This window comes from Tubulanus polymorphus, chromosome 9 (assembly GCF_964204645.1).
Source record: "Tubulanus polymorphus chromosome 9, tnTubPoly1.2, whole genome shotgun sequence".
NCBI classification, from domain to species: domain Eukaryota; kingdom Metazoa; phylum Nemertea; class Palaeonemertea; order Tubulaniformes; family Tubulanidae; genus Tubulanus; species Tubulanus polymorphus.
In genome coordinates, this window is record NC_134033.1 from 4,990,916 (window position 1) to 5,013,623 (window position 22,708).

Genomic DNA, 22,708 nt, shown 5'->3' on the forward strand with positions numbered 1-22,708 from the left:
CTACGTCTCCGTCGACGACCTGGATATTCTTAGCTCCCTCGCCTGTAATATAACATACATAAACGGGTTTTAGTGTAGAACACATTCGTTTATGTTTTCATTCTAAATGAGTAAAAAACCGCAGTCGAAACGCTCTGCGGACAAAACATTACGAGGTTTATCCCTAGTTTGTCAAAAGTTAGCAGTTAAAAGTGACTTCGAATCGGGATAAAGCTGGATTTGTTGTTATGTGTGCGCAGGACGCTTTCGTAGAATGAGCGTATTGTATCCAATGTATTCACTCTAGTGTTAACACGATGACATACCCGGTTTGACGAGAAGATTTTCACCAACGTCTGGGCAAACGACGTTAATATCCAAGCCAGGAACAGCCTTTTGAAAACCCTTTGACGACGGAAATTTCATTATTTGAAATCGCTTACCTTCTGTCTTTTCGGTCGCCTTTCATAGGTAGCGCCTGTGGTTACTGCTGGTCGCTTCTAAAAATAAATATTCATAATTAACACTGAATTGCGTGTACCGGTGTATTATTCTTCATTGGGTTCATTTGTAGCGGTTCAATAAACCACTGGAAGATATTCAGTACAGAGACTTTGATCTTAGCCAATAGGCCGAGAAGCGACTACGATTACGATTACGATTACGATTACGATTACGATTTATTTACACTCCAACCATTTCCATGGTATATGGAGGAAAACTATTACACATGTATATACAAATATTTACAAAACAACACTGAAGTGATTAAAATTTAGAGAATGAAAACGTAACGAAATATATATATACATCAACTATTTACAATACTATATATACTATTATATACATCAACTATTTACAATACTATATATACTATTGGAGGGATCTATATACATCTAAGCCGGTCTTAATGAATTTAGCTAAGTTGACCGTTGGGTTTTTCAGAATATCAAGGGTATTTAAGGTGTTCAAATTCAAAAAGTTTTTGCGTTGTTCGTTAAGTAAGGTACAGTCAAAGAGAAAATGGGATTCGTCACCTAAAGTATTACAAGTGGGGCATATTCTATCGGCTCTGTCTGCGACTCAAACCGGTACGTAGCGCCGCCTGGATATTTTGCGTTAAACTAAAGCGTATTCTGTTTCGCACATAAACCATGCTATACCGGGTACTGTGAATATAACAAAAAGATGAATAATTTACCTGCAGCTGGGTTTGTAGTTCGTTTATTTTAGCCTCGAGGCACTCCTTTTCTTTCTGAATAAAAATGAAATGATTGTTTTTAGTTCCATGCAGTTCAAATGTATCAGATAACTAAGCCTACACATTCGGTTTAAATGCCTACCTCCAATACTGATATTGTATGGTCACTGTTCTTGAGTTTTAACAGCGTCTCTGAATTCACATCCTACAATTGAACGACGAATGCACGCATTAACAGCATAATCGTATATTCTATTTAACGGAATATCAACTCGGGATAAACGTACCTTCTGTTGTTTCAGTTTTGCCTTCAAATCACTGACCGCCGATCTTAGTTCGTTGTTTTTCTCCTGGAATATAAAGAAATGAAATCTCCTTAACTACATAATAGATATACAGGCTCTAATAGGCTGATGCTTAATTATATAATTTAGTCTAAAATTATTACATTTCCGATTCTAAAAATTATATACCTTTATTTTGACAAGATTTTCATTTAATACAACATTTCTTTCTGTGTTCGTGACCTATAATTAGAAATATTATCACGTTATCATAATCAACGACCTAACAGTGGGTATTAAATGGAAAAACTGTTGGAATATGCGACAATTACCTTTTCAGTCAAAGCTCGATGATTGGATGGTGCTGTCGTTTCATCATCTTTTTGTTGGTTTTCATTGATGTTCTAGAGCAAACAAACACTAGATTTAATTAATCGAATTTGACGCATGAAAGATATGAATAGGACGGTCTCTCGGTGTTTCATGTTAAGGTAACGTTTTTTTGTCATAATTACCTGATTTTCGTTAACACTTTCCTCCTCCGTCTCATCTACTGACATATTGTTTTTTCCCGATATTTCGTTCCTATCGATATCGGATTAAGAGAGTAGAAAACATCAATTTTTGCACGTGCATTAAGGAAAATTATAAAATGATTTCGAGTGCCAATTTTATTCACCGAATATCGTTCTTTTACTTACGCGCAAATTTCCAAGGCAGTGGATAAATCCATCGCCCTCTAGCCATATCGACGAACACAGCCCGTAACTTGTTGCCTGATTTGACACGGAAAAATTTCCGTGCCACATGTCGAGTAAGCGGCCCTTTGTTGTTTTTAACATTCGCCCAGTTCTGGTTTAGATTAGTCCAAGCGTCAAATGTTGGTTTGTCCAATTGGGCGAAAAATATCGCGATATTCATTTTGTTGTTTAGTGCTTTTCTCTGAAATAATCATCAACAATTATGTGCAGATATTTCATTTCTGAAACTGGAAGAACAACAGCAAAGAGAAAACAACTCACATTCAACTGATACACTGTTTCGAGCCCTTTTTTCCATCGATTAACGATTTCGGGATCGTTCGGAGTGTCACCCTCCAGGTCAGTCCTGCCAGCGTGGTGATACAGGCATCGCCGACAGGTTAACACCTGATCCGCGAATGTAGCTGGCAGGTATTTCTCGTGCACGGCGTTGTGTTGAATAGCTAACATCCTCGCCATGTCGTCCGGGAGGTCCGACGAATAGGTGTGTACCATCGCTGAACCATAATGATTCGGATCAGCACCTGCAAAGATTCGGATCAATTCTAATTGATCAATGCTAATGTCGGGCTTGTTTTAAAGTAAATGAATGACTTAATTTCAAATCGCGTGTAATGCAACACGAAGTTAGACAATATCGGTTCCTAGGAATGCTGCATTTGTTCTTTTAAACAAATGTAGTACAATTCTGTGACGCACCTTCAATCAAAAGCTCATGTAGCGCGATTCTGGTGTGGTTTCCACCCAATATTTCGATAACATTTTTTTCTAACGGAGAGATAATGGGCCCTGTAGCACGACCTACGAGGGACATAAAGTTTGATGCAGGGCGTGCCAGCATCTCAGATTTCAAACTGTCCACGTGTTTCCGATCCACACATCGCACCTGGAGTGGCCACGACGGAGCTTTTAGCTTTTCGGTCGCTATTCTGTATGTACCTACGGAAAGAAAAATAGTTATCATTTCACATGTTTTTCACTCTTTCTTTTCATTTTTTGGATGTTTAAAAACTCGATATGAAAGTTTTACAAATTTGTCAGATTGAACTGTGACCCATGGGTAATTGTAAACATTATGCACGACTGATTCTTTTGGGATGACCATAGTCTCATTTTCTTTATGGTAGCTAGCCTTATCTATTAAAGCCAGGGTGATGCATGATGCATCGGAAATTAGACACTGATAACGAAAACGATTTGAAAATCAGCTCACCTTGTCTGAAGCGTATGACCTGTTTTTGAAGCATATCTATACAGGAAAGAAAGGGGATAAATTAAATTGATATAATTGAATAATCTGTTCGAAGCGATTATGAAATGCAAGATGTAATCTGGTCGACTTACCTGAACAAACCGATGAAGATCTGTTTTCAGTACATGTATTTTCAATTTGTTGTACATGCATTTCTGTAAATATACCACGAATGGAAATATATAATTATAGTTCTCTAAGTGTCACCATAACTTAACTCATTAATGTTGAATCTAATTCGATTCTTACTTGATAATCAAATTTTTTCTTCCAATTTTGTATTACTTCAGAAATGAGGAAATTGACGTAATATGTTTTCAGCAAATTATATGGCATGTTGTTTTTGTCTGTGAATTTCTTTATTTCCCGAAAGTAATTAAGTGAAAGTAACACATGAAGACCTACCATCACGACATTTTAACAATTCCGATGGTTCAAGGGATTTTACTTCATCACAACCTACAAGAGATGAGATTTGTAAATTGTTAAGTCTCAATGAATTCTGATAGCAACTCGTAGTGTCCGGAGTTGTTGTAACATTGAATTAAATACGTTCCTGTTTGATTGATGGATGATTAACACTTTGTTTTCGATATGATCTCGAAAAGTCGCTCGAAAATATAGAACAAAACAAGAATGGAATTTGATAAAAATGTAACACTTCACTCAATTCAGATATGATCAACTCGGATATCTTATCACATCTCAATTTGACGTCACTCAAGTTGGACACATGTCTACCACCACTTAAGGTCGGAAAGTATAATCAGGGAAGTGTGACACACTTCCCTGGTATAATCAACTACTAGAGAGCATTCTACTGTATTCTAAGTCATATAATGAACTCAAACCACTCGAATCACTCTTGGAGAATAACAAACATATCACCAGCGGAGGTGTGGAAGAGACCTCACTTATTTCACAAAGGCAAAATTGGTGTTATTTTTACACTCTAATACAGCTCGGAATAATGATATCTTAAACAATACATACCATTAGTTGAATCACCGAGGGCAGTGTTTAAGTGGAGTCCATGGAAAGGATCTTGTTCTAAATAGAAATAATACATTTCAAATTAAGAATTTATTTCAATGATTATATTAATAATGACATTTTTTATAATTTGTATAATAATTCAAGTCGCGGCATGTAATTCCATGCGATTATTGACCTATGTAATTCCAGCATTTATTTCGATATAGAACAACCCGGGGCTGATGTTATGGGCGGATTCATTTTAAAAAAGGGCCTTGCGAAAATTAAAGCAATAGGGTATGGGCGGCCATCCCCGCCAAACAGAAGTTTAGGTCATCACGTGAAGGATAAACTCAAAAATTGAAGTATAATGTAGTATCGTGGGGGATAAACTCATAACGTGACAGATCAACTCAGCTACCTTCCCTTTGAGCCAAAATGTAATGTGATGGCCGATCCAGTACGAAGTAACATTTCAAAACATCTACTGTTAACGAAAAATTCCCCGAACTCTTGAGTCGGTATTCGATAGAATTAGAACAGAGAATAGGCGGAGTCTACTGTAGGCAATGACGTGCATTCTGAGCGTACTTTTGCAATGTAATATAGACAAATAATTCGCAATCAAAATTCATGGATCCAGCAAACTACTTGTTATAAATGTTTATAATAAGTAGCTTGAAAAATTCCACCCCTTTCATGTTTTCATTAAATGCTTACTCGGAGAGTTCTTCTGGGTGTCAATAATGAAACCTCACCATTGAATGTATAGATGTCGTTCGTTTCAAAAGTGTCATCAGAAGTACTTTTTTCATGGCGTATTGGACTTTTATTACCTGTAAAAATTTAAAATCAATCTCATGTTGAATATACAATCGATATAAACATTATCTCACGTTAGTTATTGCCGCGTAGTTGGTTTGGATTTTGTCGTTGCGGTTTATTTTTCGACCTAAGTGTATTGCATTTTCTTAAACCGAGATTAGAGTGAAAACGTGTATCTATTTACACGTCTATAATTGCGAATCGTAACTAAAACGCTGCATCTATAAAAGGCTACGCTGAGCCTGTTATCCGCTTTAGTAATGTTTGATTACTTGATAATCAGCAAGACATCATTGATTAACAAAATGATGTAATAATAGCCTTTACTTGGGAATTTGACGCCAACGTCGGATGGCAACGGCGGATCTTGGCTCTGATTCAGTGAGGAATGCCCCCCCCCCAAGAATAGGGCATATCGTGATAAAAAGGGGACCCCGAAAAAAAACCAATAGACAAAAATTAACAGTTTTCTTTAGAAATACTTATGAATTTAAACTTCTTTTGGTATCAATATTTCTCGTTTACTCGTAAATTTTCAGCGCAACTTGATAATAATGTCTAGAAGGGGACCCCCGGCCTGCACTCTCTCATTGGAACCACGCCTGGAGAGAGGGTTACAGGGCGAGAGAGGTGATCAGTATATTTGAGAGTTTCTAATGAGCGTCTGTTATGATAACGGCTGAAGGTTTTAGGTCACACGTGGCCTGTGTTGACCACTAGACTGGATAAACTAAAAATAGAAAATTCGCGCTTTGGAAAAGTTCGTTAGCTTTTAATTTTAAGTCTTCTAGTTACACCCACACGATTTCCGTCGAGAGTTCGAGCACAAATATTACAATGAAGTGATTTCATCAAATACAAATTTAGTGACTCAAGGGAAGGCTCAAAACTTCTGGAATCAGTCCCACACGTGGTATCTTATTTATCTAAACGTTTTGTTTATGTTAATCATATATTTGTAGCTTTGTAAACCAGGCCATTTCACGCCTTTTTGATAATGTTAGCTATTAGTAGTTACTATGTAGCACGTGTATCTTTGTGTGCACTAGCAAAGAACCCATCCCGGTGGAGGCCACTGGTGGCGGTATGATACTATCAGTGAGCCTAAAAATAAACGACTGCGACTATGCCGTATAATGTTATAAGTCATTGAAGCAGTGGTGATATGTTTTCCGTGTTTATCGCAGTTCCCGCATTTCTTTGGACTGACAAAATTGGCGTTTGATATATCAAACAGATAGCTATATGCAAAAAGTCGCTAAGATAAATCACGGACTCTAAAACGAATAAATACATTATCTCCACTAACATGAGGCAGATGAAGCGGGTTCAGGTCACACGCGTATCTGCCGGCAAGCACACGATGGTTCGACCACACAACTTTTTGAAGCTCGATTTCTCAATTATTGTTGACCCGGTTGGCAAAATAAATAAAATTTGTGTCTTAATTTTTGTTCACACACACACACAACACCAGCTGAGCGTAGATGCAGCAGTGCATTGACCCATACATGGATGAACAAGAAATCATAATCAAAAATATGATTGTCGATAAACGAAATCAGTCATCAAGTACTACGGATATCAATTAAAATGAGTATCATTATATCAACTATGTGAGAGTCACTGAAGTTGATTCGATACGATTTTTATCAAAGGTTTAGTCTTTTTATTGTAGAAATATATTGCCTTCTCTTACCAGAAAGGAAGACTATTAAAAATGCGCCAGATTGGCTAGATTTTTCTCTAGCCAATATAGAAGTATTTCTCTCGACTAGTCGAGACGAGAGTTGTGTCGAGGAAAATCGGGCGTAACAAAGTCGAGGAGTCGAGAGTAATCTAACCAATCAACATACAGCATATTCGCGCGCATTTTGACACAACTTTGTTTATTTTTCTATCAGAAGTTGAGAAATCGAGAATTTGAGACAACTCAATTTCTCTTCAAAAAGTCGAGTGTGTGATGCTAGGTTTACACACACACACGTGTACATTCTAAACTGATCTACGTAATCAAATATGAAATTTTTCTGTTATTATCTAAATTGTGGATACTTTTCCAAAACTAAAAGAGATCATTTTTCGACTTTCTGGCATATTTTTCTAACCTTCCAATCATCTCAATGTAAATAAAGATAATTATTATTCATTATTCTATATCAAACAAATGCCAGTATTACTGTGTCCGAATAAAGCGAGGTTCCCTTTTATATAATGAGATCACATCGTCGAAAACTCAGGCGATTTTTAGATCTATTGAATATATTTCTAGATCTCGGTTATTGTCATTTTTCCCATTGTAGAATCTCTCATTTCATGCTTATGTTACTAGATACAAAATCTTAAGGTAACTTACGAGAATCCTCTAATAACAATTCATTAAACGCCTTCACAAATTCTGATCTCGAGTTCACTGTCCGCTTTAAACATTCGGGGAGGTTTTCGGTGATCAACTGGGACAGCTTGTAGCGCTTTGTGGTATTCGAAGTCGAAATCTGTGGAAAAAAGGTTGCGTTATAGAGCTCTGTTCACGTTCACTGTAAGAGAAGCGAAATTTGAACTTACATACCTTCACCCATCCAATCGAGCCGGCTTGTTTTATGTCTTTTATATGTACAGAGATATCGTTGTCATTAACCAACCATGCGTCGTTTCCGTGAAACGTAAACCCCACGGTCCTTCGACGTTTATATTGCGATCCATCTTCACGTTCGTTTTATTTTCGGATACTGAAAAAATATAATAGTAGATATAAAAGGTTCATCCTCTGGAAATCCTATTTCAATGTCTTTGCTATCGGGAAAAACATTTGTATTTCATTTCATCGTTTTTGTTGAAGAAGAGCAGTTGTTAAAATACAATACATGGGTGTGTTTAGGAGTAGGCCTAGTGATGATTTTAACAACAAGCCCATAGCCAGGGGGGGGGGGTTGTCCGTTCGAACGAACGCCCCTTTATAGGAAATGCCCTTAGTGATTTCGGTAATTTTTTCAGCCAACTTGTTACGAATTATTACACGCTTTATTACACTTGTTTGAGGTCAATTGATCATCGCTTTTGCGCATCAATCGAAACACTACTGCCTGAGCTATCGAATATGTAAAAGGGTTCAGAGGCACCACTTGAGATGTTCAGTGTAGGCCACATCCTACCAGCGACTCAGCAACAGATTCAAATTCACCAGCTGTTGCAAAAATATACGCGGGAAAAAACCTAAGACGAATGTAGTTAGCAAACATTTTAATTTGAACTATTGAACATCCAGAGTTACTTCTATTAGCGGTGAATAAATGTCATTCTCACATTTCAAATGGTTATACTGAAATGCATTTGTTTTTTTTGTATTGTTTGTGGAATAACTACAGAATTCTGTTTTTAAGCACACGATGCTCGCTTTCCTGGGATACAAAACATGCAGAAGTGCCCTTTTTATAATTCAAACAACGCCCATTTCAAAATCCGGGCTACGGGTTTGAAGAAGGCACGATATTGATAACCCATTTACACGGACTTGGTCATTCAAAAGTCTGTTAGACTTATATCAGTATCGATACTAAAACCCGTTAATTATAACTAAGTATAGATAAAATCTTACCTTCGAATAGAAGAATAAGTAAATTCTGCTGCTCAGCTCCAAACGGATATGCTCACTCGATAAAACCTATCGTGCGAATGATTCTGATAACGCGTTGACCTACAACGACTGCACAAACTGACAGCAGGATGCACTGTTTTCGCTCAGCATCTGCTACCATCCGCCGCAGTTCGGTAGCTTTGTATATTTTCTGTTCTTGACCTTTTCTCACATATGCGTGTTTGGACCGCAAATCTTGGTGTTGGACATTCCAATGTAAAACGTTTCTTCGCGCATAAGCGGTAAAAGCGATTAATTGTTTCCAGATTACGCATATCATATAGGCCTCTGAGTTTAATCAAAAGCTTTTACACAATGTCCAGTCACGTATAGAAGAGCAAATTAAAGTACATCTCATAGTTTTAGTTCTCAAATGCAGGCGCGGATCCAGACTATCGCACATGCAGCACGTGCGGTAGTTGCAGTTTTCAAATGCCCTTGAAAAATTTATGTTTCGAGGAAAAAGTTAAATAAAAGGGCACACAATTTGTGCGCCATAATAAGTAATTGCCTTTCTGTACTAGGCCTAAAGCAAAATGTGAATGAAATTGCCCAAATCAAAAAAGGCAATCTAAGGCATTTTCCTTTACTCAAAAGGGCACTATTACAAAATAGACATTATTGTTGCTCTATAAATTCAATTGAAAAAGGGTAAATTTCGCCAAAAATCTAAAAAAGGCACAAGCAAATTGAATGTGAAGACAGATTTAGTGGCATGATACCAATAAATGGCACTCAAACTCAAACTCGCTAGTTGGGCATTAATACTGGCCCTTTTCAAAGTTGGTGCCCTTTTTTCACCGTGCAGTAAGTCGTCACTGAATGCCCCTGGATCCAGGCCTGAAATGGACAGTCACAAAGATTTAAATCATCTTTCGCTTTTGGGGCTAGATTTCTTTTAGTCACAGGAAACACATATTATATATTGGTGGTATCTGATGGATCGTGAACGTTTCTCAAATGAACAGCGCACAGCGTTTTGAATTTCAGATAAACTGTTAAAACGGTTTAACTCACTTTGTCAATGCAAATATCTTTGTGGCCAAAATGAAACTCACTGACGTGTATTTTCAATATTGTTTGTCCACCCCCCGTCCTTCACGTCATGTTCGTTAAGGCCGAGCGAGCTTCGCCCTTCGTCAGTTTAACATTAACATTTTTTATGAACCCCCTCCAGGAAAAACCATGGATCCGCGCCTGTGTCTGTCTGTATAAACGCGGTCAGAGTATGCTTACGCCATTTGAATCCATGCATACAATGAGAAATATGGATATCACAATTTTAATAAAAGCTGCAAGATATTTATATACTTAGGTGAACTCCACAATTTTTAGATATCCGAAACATTGCCCCCCAGTTCCAATCCTCACTGCCCAAGTCTATTGCCTAACCAATGTGACAATATTATCAGCAGGCCTAATGGTTGGCTGGATTTGAAACCCCCCCCCCCCCCCCCCACTCTCGTCAGCAAAAGTTCCACTCTGGACTCAATCGAAAATAAAACATGTCGGGATCAGGGGTGGATCGAGGACTTTTGTAGGGGTTGAGTCCGGGAAAGTAAAAAGGAACCATATTAAATGTTACTGTAATGACGATGCAACACGCACAACGACATTACATAGACATCCGACTGTTAGGGGCTACTCGACTATAGAAACGTTTTGAAAATTTGAGAAGAATGTGTTGTAAGATTTCCACGAAGTTGAACAATGAAATCCATGATAATAATCGTAACATACACAACACCACGACCACAATCACAATACCATCGTATATTCATCATTTTGCACTTCTGTTTGTGTGCTAATTCACCATAATTTAAAAATGGTCACTTAGGATTTCTTGGAGTAGACGTTTGTAGGGACCTTCCAATTTATGGAGGGGGGATACGGACCCCTTCGGACCCCTCTCAATCCGCCCGGCCTGAGGATCACCGCCATAAATCTTTATCATCGACAAGGCTGATTTTATTTCTTTAATCTTTAGTATAGTGCATCTCTCTGGTTATATTACGGTTGTTTTTTTGTGCGCAACTATATTCATAACTCTGAATAGTTAAGTAACTACGGGGAATCACAAAACCTATCTTCAGAGCATGGACATTCAAACATTCTCTGGAGTAGTCAAAACTGTTTCAAAAGTTTAGGACAAAATTAATTCATTCAGATTTCATTTCATTCCGTCAATTATGCAACACTCCAACTTGATATAATCGAAAATATGAAATGAAGGAGACACGCGTCGTAGCCGTTGTTATGTAACTATAATCAATATTTTATTCAGATTAAACACGTGGAAATTTAGAATCTAATACTGCCTTCGGGTCACTTGCACAACACTTGCTACAAAAACATAGCCATGCGCTCTCCTTATGTGCTTACTTCATCGGCCTTCAAGGTTTTGAGTTCTTTTCCATTGAATAAATTAGCTTGAACTTAAACTAGTCGAGTTCAAAGACAGTCTTTTATAAAAAATAGATGCACACTATAAACCTATGGCATGTGGTCTATAGAAAAGTCGTTATCTCCAGAAGGCGGACTCGACGAACGTAACCGGGTGTTTGAACATCTCCGAATCACCAAATCGCCGAATTCGGTTGAAATTCAGTAGGATACATTGATTAATGCAATTTGTTAACATTTTTACCGCTATAGTGAAACAAACTTGTTACTAAGTGCGTTTAAAAAGTACGTTGGGGAATTCATCGTTCACGGTTTAGAAATGTTATTCGTGTTACCTGTTAGGACTAATATTTCATACCCAATGTATAAATATAAGTGTGGCCATGCGACGGTCAATGCACAAAACTGTATCCAATATAAAGTCCAACGGGGCCTGGCGCGGATCTAGTTTTAGAATACGGATCATCTTTCTATCTAAATAGCAAATTTATATTTTGTATTTATTTATTTTAACCGGCTTCAAAACTAACATAAGCATTTCTGTACATTTGACTATATATATATATATATATATATATATATATATATATATATATATATATATATATATATGAATGATTTTAAAGATAGATACTGATTTTTCCCGTATCGATATTTTGAATAGACGCAAACATTTGAACGTAAGCTGTTCAAAACTGCATAACCGCAAATTTGGCTTTTTTCCTCATAATCAACTGTTATATCTAGATCTATTTGGACCTTGAATTATATCCGTTTAAGTTTATCTCATTTACCGTTAACTCCTGCCCTAAACCCATAAAAGGATGGTTTCTTATTATCTGGTGTTAAGTATAAACAAGGACTTCAAACTAGTTTTTCAAATGATATCTAGTCTACCGTTTTCGGAGTGATGATTGGTCCTCATTTTTTAGAATAGCGTTCTGTGTCCGAGGCCAATCTCATTTATAAACTACAGTTAATGGCGGATTTGAAATATGTTACTTGCTTTTCAATCCGCTCAAAGCTGACTAGATCAATCGCATGCATCGTAGATATATGCTAATGTCATATACCGATAAACCGATGATCGAATGAATAATGAATAATAGTCAGAGTGTATTCATGTCAATCTTACAACTCTTCTTCAATTCACTTTCAATGTGTGGCAGATATTATATCAATTTGTGCGTGCAGGATCTGGTTCCTTCAGGAACTTTCAATTTATTGAATCAAATTCTCAAAAGTAATATTTAATCTCGAACTGGATGGAACTGGTGTCACGGTGTATCTTCAGCAGCTCTGAATTTCGATTTGAAAAAAATTTAAGATTCTTTTATAACAATCCCGATCAGAAAATGATTCTAAATCCCGGCAAGAAAAAAGGGTAGCATTCAATTATGAAATGCGAGTTCGACAGTTTATTGATTCGTTGATGAAAACTTTTTAGTGGAGTTCGAGTTATGCCTTTTTTGTTTTTGAATGTCATTTGGTTTCTTTCTCAGTAATAAACAACAATGTTCGCGTAGCTTTGAGATGGCTGAGACCTGTCAAATGAAGCAACACGTGTGTATGTGTACTTTAGTCTCGCTTGTAGTTTTCACAGGGATTAGTCAGACCATATGGCCCGTTACTATGTTGTATAGCTGACCTGATATCTAAATCTGTTTTCGTAAAAGTTCCCTGGTTTGCTGGGATGATGGGAATAGTTCGTATGCGTGCACAGGTTTCTTTCCGAGGCTCCAATAATGTTCATCTGGCACATACGTACCAGGCAGGGTTGTTAAGTTTGAACTTCGCCGAATTACCAGATCGTCGAATCACCGATTTCATTTGAAATTCAATTAAATACACTGATTAATTAGATTCATTGACGGGACATTTTTACCGGTAAAATGAAGTTATTTCTCAGTGCGTTTTAAAGCACTTGGTGAATTCATCGTTCGCGGCTTAAAATATGTTAATATTTTATATCCATATGTATATGTATATATAAATATATATATAAATATTAGTGTGCCCATGCGAGGGGATACAACAATGTATCAAGTCCAGCCGGGAAAATCTTCCCTAGGATAATTTAGTCTTTTAAATCAAGAAATTCCTTAGTTTGAGCTAAACTACCACTATTGCAGCAATACAACACATCTATCATTATGTCGTATCTAGTTTTGATAGTCGGATCGTCCTAATCTCAATAGAAAATTTCATTTTGCATTTGTTTGTCTACTAATTGATTAAATAATCAAAATGCCTTGATCGAATTTGGTGATTCGTCGGCGAGTCAGAAAAGCGATCAGGAAGCGTCTACCACAGTTTCGATAGATTTCCTTTGATAACATTTTGAACATTAACACTCTACTCGTAATTACAATTTACTGATACTCTATGTATAATTTGGTGGAAATTGTTCGAACGGATTTTAACTTAAAATGCGTATTACTTTGCTTTGTTCTTTTAATAAAATATTTATGATAGGGAGCTTAAATGACACAGAAATTTCCTGTTTGTAGCAATTGCATTAATCACTTGAATATCTTGTCTGACGCACAGCCGTATTAGAAATAGATCAAAAAACAAAATACGTTAATCATCGAGTCCCATATTTGCTAAGTTGGAATATGTATCAGCTACAACGTTTCAGTTGCACCGCTCACCGCTTAAAATGGCCTGCTATCGCCCATGAATTGACGACGGGCTTTTGAATCAGATCATGGACATTAACTAATTTATACGTCTACGATCAGATTGACCTCGGACAGTCAAAGATATTTCATCATTCTTCTAACTACACCATATGAGAGTCTGGGGGATGTTTGCAGTTTGGATAAAATAAGATGTTTGATTCTTTATCAAAAAGTTCTTGAAAACAGATTCAGAGCGCGTACAAAATGTGTCAAACTTAAGTGGATAAACCGTAAACGATGTACAAATAATTATATGTATCGTTAACATCATCGAGGAAAGGAATTGTTCCATCTTAGATTAATCGGACTGAATCAGTCTGATTACTCCGAGGTTCCATCAATTTGAATTCACTGGTGAATACTATAGAGTAACTGGTGTATTTAGTATAACAAACCTATTCCAATTTGGATAGTGCTCACATCCACAGGAACCCGCGAGTAAGATTTTTATAGTTGCATTACTTGCCCCTTCTAAGTATCTGAGAAGTTACACTTGCTAGAAAAGGTCTTGCCAACCTCCAAAAAGTAGTCACATGGAAGGTCTCGACTACAGATATGGCCGCGGGTCTAAGGGTCGGATTCTGCTCGCGGGGGTCTATGGTCCAATTTTAAGCATTGCATATTTAGATTAGACCCCCTTATATCTGCCTGTGAAGTTTCAGGGCCCGGTCCGTAATATATGGTCGCTTTTAGTTTTCGCATATAATTTTTTCGATCGCTATATTAAAATATTGTCCATAATGGAACGTTTTGCCTCCATCGCTAGAATTCACGGAGCGCTAATTATAAAAATAATGAAATGTCTAATAGCGAAAGTAAGCAGTTTTTTTTGCTTTTGAGTATATCGTCAAATTTAAAATGTGTGTATGATTTAGTAATTTGTTACATATTATTACTTTCATGAATATAGATTGAATATGAACGATATAACAGTAACAGTAATAATAATCACGCGAATTTCATTAGGGTTTTCTGTGATGTAACAGAAAACCTTAATTATTCCTTTATGCCTCAGTGATCATATGTAAACGGAAGAATAGTCTTGATTGAGTTGATTGAGAGAAATGTGATAATGTACATTATGTATTTCAGATAAAAAGAACAATATCCAGTTCGCGTTTTTTTTCACAGCTAGAATTCATTTTACTAAGACTTGTCTAAACCAATACTTAAATCGAATCCCACTTTGTCTAAACTTATTCATCACCAACAGAGACATCTCCACAACTACAACATTGGTTTGATAAACACAGCGAAATATAAACTCAAGAAATATAAGGAGTCCACATACTTCGGTATCAAAATATGTTTTCGATCAAGGTTTAATAAAGTGTGGTCGTATTCTTCATTTCTCAGGTCGAAACAGACCCGACAAAAACTAATTCTAAAACAGTAGTATTCAAAAAAAATGTCTTAGTGTGTTGATCTAAATATAATTTGCTGTAGTAACGCACGTTCAGAAAATCTCAACACCGTCAATGCAGTAATTCTACTTTTTCTTACGTTTCAAATTGTGTCTCAGTTCATGTTTCGATATTTTAGTAACCTCATAGGGTAGGAAAATGGGATTTCTTGTCACTTTGATACGTAATGGAATTTCAGCGGCAAAATCTGGAAAATGTTATTGGCATAAAACAAAACAATGCATCAGCTAGAAAGAAATAATTTTCTTTCAAATTGACCGATGAAGTCAGTAGTTGTTTCAACATCTGTTGTTTTTATTACTTCTAAAACGTCGGAATTGAAGACTCTTCAAATTGACATATATTCGATGTTATTCTCACATCTATAAAGTGACTTCGATTGGGCAATATCTGGAGATTTCAACTTCCACCTGTTTTACATAAAATGTATGAGCATGGATGTATAATCCAGGCCAGTGATACGATACGCCTACGGGTGGTGATGAGTTATATCGGTACATTTACATATCTAGCGTATGCGCGGGCTGTTTTGAATTCGCAGTGAGTTGTATGGAGATCGTGAACGAAGGGAGATTGGATTCGAGCCGCCGTATCATTTAGTTTCTCCGGATCGGGATTAAGGATTGACACGAATTTAATACTTATAGTTTGAGGTAAGTAACTTTTTCGCTTATTACTTATATATTTTAAACAAGAATATTTCCTCTATCGAAGGAAGGCGACACAATGAGTAGCTATTACACATCTCCTATTCTTATCTTCACTCATGCACTCTTAGTTAGGCAAAGGGCTAAGTGGAATTTCTATTTTAATAGGAACATAAGCATAAAGGCCCGACCGTTCAACATACGACACTTTTTGATGACCTAATGCATGTCGCGGGAGGTCTGTTTTGCAATAATGAACCTCAATTGTTACTCATAAAAATGTACAATTCTCCTCTTATTACAGGAGCGTGGATACTTTAGGCCACCGGCTCCGAAAATGAAAGTGTCTGTAAAAGAATAAACGCGCAGCCATATAGTAGTTGATATTTAATGCAGCCCCAGTTATTCAAAATGAGATATTTTATATAGGCAATAATAAGAACTTGCATTTTTCAGGCAAAACACGGAAATTAAACTGATATTTCAAAAATAATTTAAACTTCAAAACAAAGAGTTTATCGCTTTCCAACAATTAAATGCTAGATACTTATAGACAAAAGGGTATCTAATTTTGTGTTAGTTTGGGGTTGGTATTACAAATCAGGCGCAGTGGAACATTCATAATGATTAGTGGAAGGTTTTGAGATTAGCAGTGGGCACTATAGGTTTTATTTGACCCGATTAATACTATGTTGCGTGTACTTCTATGCTGGGTTTCTATGAGATGTTAAATTTTGCGTCCGGGATAGGATGTTTATACGTTTCAGTAATACATTTGAATAAATGAAAATATGTAGACTGACATAAATCATTGATATGCGATTGATCATCATTTGTATGAGTCAGCCGTAAAAAGGAACAAATGCTCAGCAAAGACGGCACCAGTGATATTAGTCTATGTGTTATAAAATAATCTTTATTTCACGCATCATTTAAATCATTTTACGTGAAAAGTTTGTTTGTGTAAAGATAAAAGGCAGCAGTGGAAGAGCCATAGCCGTCCGCGGGCAGTATTGAATAGGGTCTGGGAAACATTTAAACCACCACTATAAGTGTTGCTTAGCTTCCTTGACGATTTCACAGATCTGGTTAAAAGTTGACTTGTTAAACTAAAGCACTGGACCCAGTTAAGAATTAAATGTACAGTTAGTAAATATTATGAACTATTAACTCGAGAGTTAACTCTTACATCTCAACTGTGGAACTGGGTCCAATATAATCTTTTCTCATGCAACTAAGTAGGCTCCTCCCATCCAAAGAATATTCCAGCAGCCGCCTGGATCAAATCGACCACCATTCCCTCTGTATTGAAATAACCCAGCATCGGTCCTGAGATCATGGACGTATAAACTAGATTATAAGTCCATGTTCTAATGAAGACCCAGTCTTTCATCGTCATATTATACATCTAACTTTGAAGGAAAAACAATCCCATTAGTTAGCTGTTACTAGATTTGAATGACCTGTATTAGGTTCTTAATCTCTCGATGAAAATACATGTGTAATTGGAAAGATATTTCATGAACTTCCAGATTAAAATCATAGGTTAATTCGTGTACTGAAATCTTTATATATAGCGTTTTAAAAATTGTTTTGACTGTTCCTGAAAGTTGATGAGAAAACACAAAAATACGACTTGGGGAACTAGCTGTGTCTAAATGGATACAAGATATCAAAATGTTTTAGTAATTTAATTGAATAGCTCAATGTGAATCCTAGCTATTGTAACTTTTTGAGCCAACAGTTATCAAATAAGGGTTTTTAGTTTAGATTCAGATTGAATGAATAATATTAGATGATACGCTAGGGCATTAGACTAGGGGAACAAGGATTATAAAACAAATAAGAATTAGAAAATGTGTAATTGGGATATCTAGGGACGGGAGTGTATATAGTATAGTGAATGGATTATCATTATTAGACAACTCTTGAATATATGGCCTCAAGCCCGGGGAGAGTGGTCGTCAGTGTGAACATCTAAGACTGTTTGGATAACTATTCAGTTAACAATTTGTACATTAGCAAAACAATTGCTCTGACTTTGGCTCTGACACATTGACAATAAATCCTCTCAACCTCTTGACACTACGAAGTTTGGATACAAATTTGAGAATGTTCACTCGGGTAGCACATCGAACCCTCCAATCGTAGACATTTTTAGGAACTAATTCAACGAATAGTTGCATAATTTGGGATAATAAATTTGATAAAATGCAATATTGAACGGAGATCAGGGTCACAACTACTACGGGTCAGTCACTGGAAGATTGAGCAAGAGCTACGAGCAATTATCTGAACGTTTAGATAATTGCTCGTAGGCAAGAGTAAATAAAAGAACATATAACAGCACGCGAACCTTGGATTTATTTTTGTAGAGCGGGAAGAACTATGTAAGTCATTGTTTACATGTGCTAGAATTGTTCTGCTCTATACACAATTCAATTCCTTCAAAGGTTGTGTCATAGATGAAAAGTGGCTTTAAGTTTGTAGAGATCATTTATTTTGAGAAGTTTTAATAAGCTGTTTGAAGCGTGGTTCAGAGTGGGCAGTGAAGTTAGGCTTGGTAATAATTCGAGTTAGTTGTTTTTGAAGCGAAATATATTTTTTTGTGTTTATGGTGAGTGACCCCATGATAATAAACCATGTTTATATGAGGAAGGACAAGTGCATCGATCGAGGATGAGTTGATTTTGGTTTAGAATTTGACTGCATTTATAGATGATACCCAGGCCTTGTGAAATTATTTTGTGACCTTTTCGGTCATATCCATCGATACGCGCGCACCAAAGTCAGTTGCTAAAAGTTTGATATACGCTAGATTTAAGGGATAATATAGTAACGGGCTGCGAGAGAGGTCAACGAGCCTGCAACCTTCTCTACAAATAATTCATTTCACACGTTTTTCCATCATTTCCTTTCTTTAAAAAGCAGAAATATGACGGTGGAAATATGAAACTCCAATACACGAAAATGCAAGAATATGCGATTTTTGTTCGTCGGCATCAAATGCTTTAGGGCCTATGTATACGAATTCACTAAACAGCATGAAAATATATTAAGTTCTAATTTTTGAAGTATATTAGCATTTTGTAATTCATTTGTCTTAATTTCTATTTGACAGCTGACACAAACATGTTTTCTGCTAGTACTCCTAAGAAATCCAGACTGAGTGTATCAGACCATACTCCAGGTACCTATCATGACCTACTTTTTACTATTTCTATGCATCTACAAATTGTCGTTTTAGGAGTAATATCCGCTGTATTGATTGATGTATCGATCGCTACTTTAAACGCATGTTTTCAATCTCCTCAGGTTTAACCGCCATTCTGAGTAATGAAACAAACAGCGCCGTTGAAGAAAGTGTTTTTGAGGAAAGCGTCTTCAGTTCAGGTAGATTTTCTGAGGAATTTTCCAAAAATGATGTATATTAACATAACTGTGATGCACTCATACCATAAAATGATTTGTTTTTCATGATTCTACTTGTAGCTTTACCCGGCAATCCGTGTGAATCGAAAGATATCCTAAATGAAAGTGTTTTTGAGGAAAGTGTCATTAGTGCAGGTAGATATTCTGATATTCCTAAGGATAATTCACATTTATTTTATATCAAGATACCTGTAAATGACTTTAGCGAAAATGTACTTTTAGTTCTACCCGGCAACCTGAGTGAGGGGAAAAATGTCCTCGATGAAAGTGTTTTTGAAGAAAGCATAATCAGTACAGGTAGATATTCTGATATTCCCAGAAATTTCTGTTGCATCAAGATCCTGCACGTACTGTATGTAAACGACCTTTCCTGAAATATACTTTTAGTTTTACCCAGCAATCTGAGTGGAGGGAACGAAGATAATAGTGTTTTTGAGGAAAGCGTCCTCAGTTTGGGTAATTATATTGAAGAATTTTTCCAAATAATGTTATTATGATTATGAACCCATGATGTAAAACAACTCTTTTCATGGATCTACTTGTAGTTTTACCCTCTCATCCGATTGAGGCGAATGATATCCTAGATGAAAGTGTTTTTGAGGAAAGCGCCGGAGTAGGTAGATATTGTGATATTCCCAAAATGATAATTTCTGTTACATCTAGATCGAACTTTGTGAAACGACATTTCCTAAAATATACTTGTAGTTTTACCCCATGGTCAAATCGAAGAAAGTATTTTTGGAGAATTTTGCATCAGTTCAGGTATATATGTATTATGATTTTCACTCCCAAGACAATAATCTAAATATTAATTACAGCAACTTATTCATAGAAAAGAACACTTCTACCAATTAACTTTTAGAGTCACCAAGCAATGCGTGTTGTGAAATGGACAGCAGTGAAGATATAGAATTTGAAGAACATGCGACCAGTTCAGGTAAAATATATTTTTTTTCAAGGATTTTTCTGGTTTTCCAACCAACGACAAAGTGAGAACATCAATATGGTATTAAACAGAATATTAAAAATCTTATCTAATAATGATGAAATATGAAAGCAAAAGTGTGCAATTATCAATTTTGTTTCATTTGTATTTACCGAATATTGATATCACATTACATTCAGTTGTCTTTTGCGATTTAGTATGTCGAATTCACTTTTAACAGATAGTCAACAACAACCCCTGGAGAGCTCGCTTATCCTTCCTCATTCAAAGTCACGCATAGCCGAATCTAGCAGTAAGTATAATAGGGGCGAAAATAAGCAATTTCAATTTAGGAATTTATGCAGTTTACATAGTTGGGTTTCAATAGTTTTAAAGTATTTTCCACTAACCCGATGAAGCATTTCTCTTTATAATTGCAACGGATTTTCTGATGAAGCCCATAGAAATATAACAGAACCAAACGGGTAGTCTAATATTTCACCGTCGCCAATGGGGGCGCCACTGCCATAAACGTCGAGAAATTTACACTCGAGGTTCTGTTAAAAGGGACAGTGTGCCTGTATTAAACTTTCAAATAACCCATTCCTTCTGTTGATGTTACAGCAGTAGCCTACATGACAATCCCCAATATTCACTGATAGCCTTTACAGTGTATAAGTATGCCATTTCAGAAACGATCAATAATTATAAGAGATAATACAGTCAATTAAAGGCGATAAGCTACGCTTTCATATTGTCAACGCGGAGTCCAGTAAATCCGTTGACGACAGAAATTGCGGCTATTGACGGTCAGATATCAAACGGAACTAGAAGCATATCCAATTCTTTTATGACGTTTTTCTATTCGTTTCTAAGAAGAATGTTCTCACGAATTTCATTTTCTCTAATATTGAAATGGAAGTTGAAAACCAAAAACACAATTCCATAATCTCTATTCATGCATCAATCTCTTTTCAGGATATCCCAAAGAAAGTCTTTTTAACAAAAAAACATCATCGACAACGCTATTGAAATCTCTTCATGTGATCTGTAAAAAACATTGTACCGATTTTCTGCACATGGCTGATATAAAGAACCTGCGGGAATCCTATTGGTGTCGCAATATTTCGGATCGTCATCAATTTATCGTGGACACTCTGCAAACATGTACGCAGAATACATCACGCATTAACCTTACTGTCATGGGTAGATCTGTTTGCCAAGGCTGCTTGTTAAATGTCTATGGCATCAGTAAATCGACGCTTTACAAAATCAAGTCGAAACAGGATAAGTCAGAATGCCCGGAGAATATATCCATCAGAAAATCTAGCCCTGAATTCGTTGAGGCAACTTCTTGGCTCTCAAATTATTTGGAAAATACAGTACAATCTGCTCCCGATAAGACTGAAAAATGGCTTCCACAGATATTCCGAAAAAATTGACCTCTACCGGGAGTACAAAACAGAAAAAAACGACAACAATGATAGATATGTCAGTCAGTCTACATTTTATCGGATCTGGTCAGAGTTGTTCTCATTTGTCAAAATCAAGAAGGTAACTTATTGCTTCACTTTGCCTACATATTTCAAAAATAAATTGACATTTTCTAATATGAATGATGCTTGAATGTTTATAGGGTAGTACATTCTCGAAATGTGACGATTGTGTGAGAATCCAACAATTACTTCAATCAACGCAGAACCCGATATCCCGCAAGGAAATAATGGCAGAAAAACAACGCCACATTTCTACAGTAATGTAAGTACGTGTAAATGCATCGTATCTAATAAGCAGGCTGTTCGAATTGCCATACCGCACTTGGAATGTTGTTCCAATCTCAGTGTTTGATAATTTAAAAAAACCATCATGTATTTCTCTGCTTCAGGACTGAGAGACTCGCCTATTATGCACGCGTTCGTAGAGCGCAGACGAATCCGAACCGTTACGTTAGTTTAATAGTCGATGGTATGGACCAAACGAAGTAATTTCTTCCACATTTTGCCGGAGAAAAAGGAAAGGTGAGCAACTCGTCTAGCCACCTTATTGTCATTTAACTTACGATTTATCGCAAATTTCCCATAAATCTAATCCAGTTGTATTACCCGGTACACAAACCATTCTATAGAACTCCCCAGTAATTAACCTCCAATGGCGTACAATGATAATGACATGTTTGATAATAAACAAAAACCCACTGTAAAACATATTTAATATGCATTATTTATCATAGCCTTTTTGCACTATATTTTCTAATTACCGGTATTTCTCTTTTCAGTTCATGA

General features: G+C 36.4%; 1 protein-coding gene and 1 long non-coding RNA gene across 2 annotated transcripts; one reads left to right on the top strand and one right to left on the bottom strand.

Annotated features, from left to right (window-relative positions):
• Window positions 1-421: 421 nt before the first annotated feature.
• Window positions 422-1,383, bottom strand: LOC141911121 (uncharacterized). The gene is made up of 3 exons (XR_012619977.1): window positions 1,323-1,383; window positions 1,181-1,234; window positions 422-479 (listed from the first exon to the last, which is right to left on the bottom strand). It is a non-coding gene; the product is annotated as an uncharacterized LOC141911121 (long non-coding RNA).
• Window positions 1,384-19,194: 17,811 nt separating this feature from the next.
• LOC141910475 (uncharacterized) lies at window positions 19,195-22,411 on the top strand. The gene is made up of 8 exons (XM_074801166.1): window positions 19,195-19,259; window positions 19,385-19,462; window positions 19,562-19,636; window positions 19,724-19,798; window positions 19,889-19,957; window positions 20,047-20,114; window positions 22,063-22,184; window positions 22,312-22,411. The coding sequence occupies exons 1-8, from the start codon at window positions 19,202-19,204 to the stop codon at window positions 22,409-22,411; spliced, it is 645 nt and encodes a 214-aa protein (XP_074657267.1). The 5' UTR covers window positions 19,195-19,201.
• The last annotated feature ends 297 nt before the right edge of the window (window positions 22,412-22,708 follow it).